The sequence below is a fragment of the Etheostoma spectabile genome, chromosome 3 (genome assembly GCF_008692095.1).
Source record: "Etheostoma spectabile isolate EspeVRDwgs_2016 chromosome 3, UIUC_Espe_1.0, whole genome shotgun sequence".
NCBI lineage: Eukaryota > Metazoa > Chordata > Actinopteri > Perciformes > Percidae > Etheostoma > Etheostoma spectabile.
Genome location: NC_045735.1, coordinates 34,058,282 through 34,059,231, shown reverse-complemented (window position 1 = coordinate 34,059,231; position 950 = coordinate 34,058,282). Strand labels below are relative to the sequence as shown.

Genomic DNA, 950 nt, shown 5'->3' with positions numbered 1-950 from the left:
AGTACGCGTGTTGGGGTGGGGGAGAAGTGTGTTATGTATGTGTTGTGGGTCGTGAAGTGTGGTGTATGTTAGCATGCATCGAGATGTCATGTGTGTGTGATATGTTTTGTGTCTGTGTGTGTGTAGTGTTGTGTTGTGGTAGTAGAGTGTGTGTGTGTGTACCTGGCTGGAGCTTCCCCTTGCAGCAGTACCTCTGCCAGAGCCGGACCAGGTAGTCCTCCCAGCGGAACATCTTCCCCAGAACCAGCACCACGGGGATGGTGGGGCACCCCATGATCAGGAAGAGTGGGTCGGCTCGCTCCATCACATACAAGACCCTTCTTTGTTCTTACCACGAGAGAGAGAGAGAGAGAGAGAGAGAGAGAGAGAGAGAGAGATGTTTATGTTGTTTTTCCGTTATAACCGACGGTCAAACTGGACGATAAAAAGAGATTTCTGCTGCGTTCATTGCTCATGTTTCACAAAGAGTTCAACCTGACCCAGACCGGCAAAGATAGAAATGTTGGTTAAAAGACACTTTTCTGATAAAGATTTTTTTATTCCCCAAAATGGGTCAAATTTGACCCGAGGACAACACAAGGGTTAAGAAGACCGGTTAAAATTGTCACAAACTTGTAGAAAACATTGAATAAGCGTCAAGAAAGACTTTCATCATCATAGCAGCGTTGAAAGTGTTATTAGAGTAACAACTGGCTTAAAAAAAGCAGTCAAGAGAGCGTAAAGGTCTGAACTGGTCTCGCTGCAGATCTTTGGTCTGAACCGGTTTCTTTCTGTGCAGTATTTGATCGTTACGGACCTGCATGACGGTCACGGCTCCGTATGTGACGGCAGACCAGTACACGGTCCCGACCACCACCCCCACGGCTGCGAATGGACTGGCCCGGGACAGAGCTCGGTCCACCTGCTGCAGGAAATACACCAACGGGCCTGGGGGGGGGAGGGGGGGGGGG

General features: G+C 49.4%; 1 protein-coding gene across 1 annotated transcript in view; it reads right to left on the bottom strand.

Annotated features, from left to right (window-relative positions):
• Window positions 1-950, bottom strand: part of marchf5l (membrane-associated ring finger (C3HC4) 5, like) — a 10,564-nt gene that overhangs the window by 4,154 nt on the left and 5,460 nt on the right. The window contains exons 4-5 of the mRNA XM_032510807.1: window positions 787-927; window positions 163-324 (exon numbers count right to left, since the gene is read on the bottom strand). Of these exons, the coding sequence (XP_032366698.1) occupies window positions 163-324; window positions 787-927 (303 nt within the window). The remainder of the gene's footprint in view (window positions 1-162; window positions 325-786; window positions 928-950) is intronic.